Genomic DNA, 1,458 nt, shown 5'->3' on the forward strand with positions numbered 1-1,458 from the left:
CATTTTGAGAGACCACGCAGCATAGTTAGTCTTTGTAAGAATTGGATAACTCACACCAAATGAAGTCTCCTTAGGTTTGTTGGTTTTCATGGCGAATTGCTGAGCACATCTTCTAGCTGATCGCTGAAGCTCTGATACCAGATGTAGCACTAATGTCAACACACACACACACTTTGTTTTTGTTGCTTGGAAGAATGTTTTCTCACGTTAAGTTCTTCAATAACAGTTAAAAAGCATAATTATAGAAATTATATCAACTACTACTACAAAATAGGAACAAACTCTTATCTTGAATGCACTTCCTTATTTTTCTCTACCACCTCTAATAACTATCCTGACTAAATCAAATCAACTATATTATAGCTACATAACAGCTATAATTATTTCTAAATAATGTTTAGATTAAAAACAATTATCTAACACATTCCCCCCTAATCTAAACATTCACATGACTACGTCTTCACCTTACTTTCTTCTGCTACAATGTCACAGACTCCAATCTGCTCTTGCATGATCTCGAACTTGACACGTCCGAGTGCCTTCGTTAGAATGTCTGCCTTTTGCTTCTGTGTGCCAACGTACTGAACAACTAGCTCCCCATGCTCGATGCACTCCCAGATAAAATGAAACCTCACGTCTATATGCTTACTCCTCCCATGCAGAACAGGATTTTTCATCAGCTCTATTGCAGACTTATTATCAATGTATAATATGACTGACCCAACCTGTTGTCTCAATACCTTCCTTAACAGACCTCGTAACCAAATGCTCTGACATGCTGCCAGCGTAGCCGCCATGTATTCAGCTTCACACGACGATAATGCAATCACCCTTTGTTTTTGTGATGTCCATGATATCAAATTCCCATTTAGATAGAAGCACATTCCTCCCGTGCTTCTCCTGTCAACCACATCCCCAGCCATGTCAGTGTCTATATAACCAGATAGTGCATTTCTGTAGCTATTACGTGTATATCTCAGGCCATAGCTTATCGTTCCTTTTATATACCTCAGTATTTGCTTCACCGCTTGTTTATGTTTGACTGTTGGCTGCTCCATAAATCTGCTAACGACACCCACAACATAAGTTATATCAGGAAGAGAATGGGTTAAATACCTTAAACACCCAACAATGCATCGATATTCAGTAGCATTCACCAGTTCTCTGCCTTCATCCTTGTCCAACTGAAGTTTCTGATCCATGGGACATCTTGTCAAATTATAACTCACCATCCCAGCTTTCTGAAGGATTCATTTTGCATATGCAGCCCGCTTCAACGTAATACCTGAGCAACTCTGACTGACTTCAATTCCCAAGTAATACGATAATAAACCCAAGTCACTCATTTCAAACTGTTGATTCATTTCCCTCTTGAACTCATCAACCTCTGTTAAGTTAGCACCTGTTATTATCAGATCATCCACATACACGCCTACTATTAGTAAACTCTCCTTTTTA

At 39.0% G+C, this 1,458-nt stretch overlaps 1 protein-coding gene across 1 annotated transcript; it reads right to left on the bottom strand.

Moving 5' to 3' along the window:
* Positions 1-452: 452 nt before the first annotated feature.
* On the bottom strand, positions 453-1,202 carry LOC141674767 (secreted RxLR effector protein 161-like). Its single transcript, XM_074481466.1, has one exon. The coding sequence runs from the start codon at positions 1,200-1,202 to the stop codon at positions 453-455; it is 750 nt and encodes a 249-aa protein (XP_074337567.1).
* Positions 1,203-1,458: the final 256 nt, after the last annotated feature.

The sequence above is a fragment of the Apium graveolens genome, chromosome 7 (genome assembly GCF_009905375.1).
Source record: "Apium graveolens cultivar Ventura chromosome 7, ASM990537v1, whole genome shotgun sequence".
In the NCBI taxonomy this organism is placed as follows: domain Eukaryota; kingdom Viridiplantae; phylum Streptophyta; class Magnoliopsida; order Apiales; family Apiaceae; genus Apium; species Apium graveolens.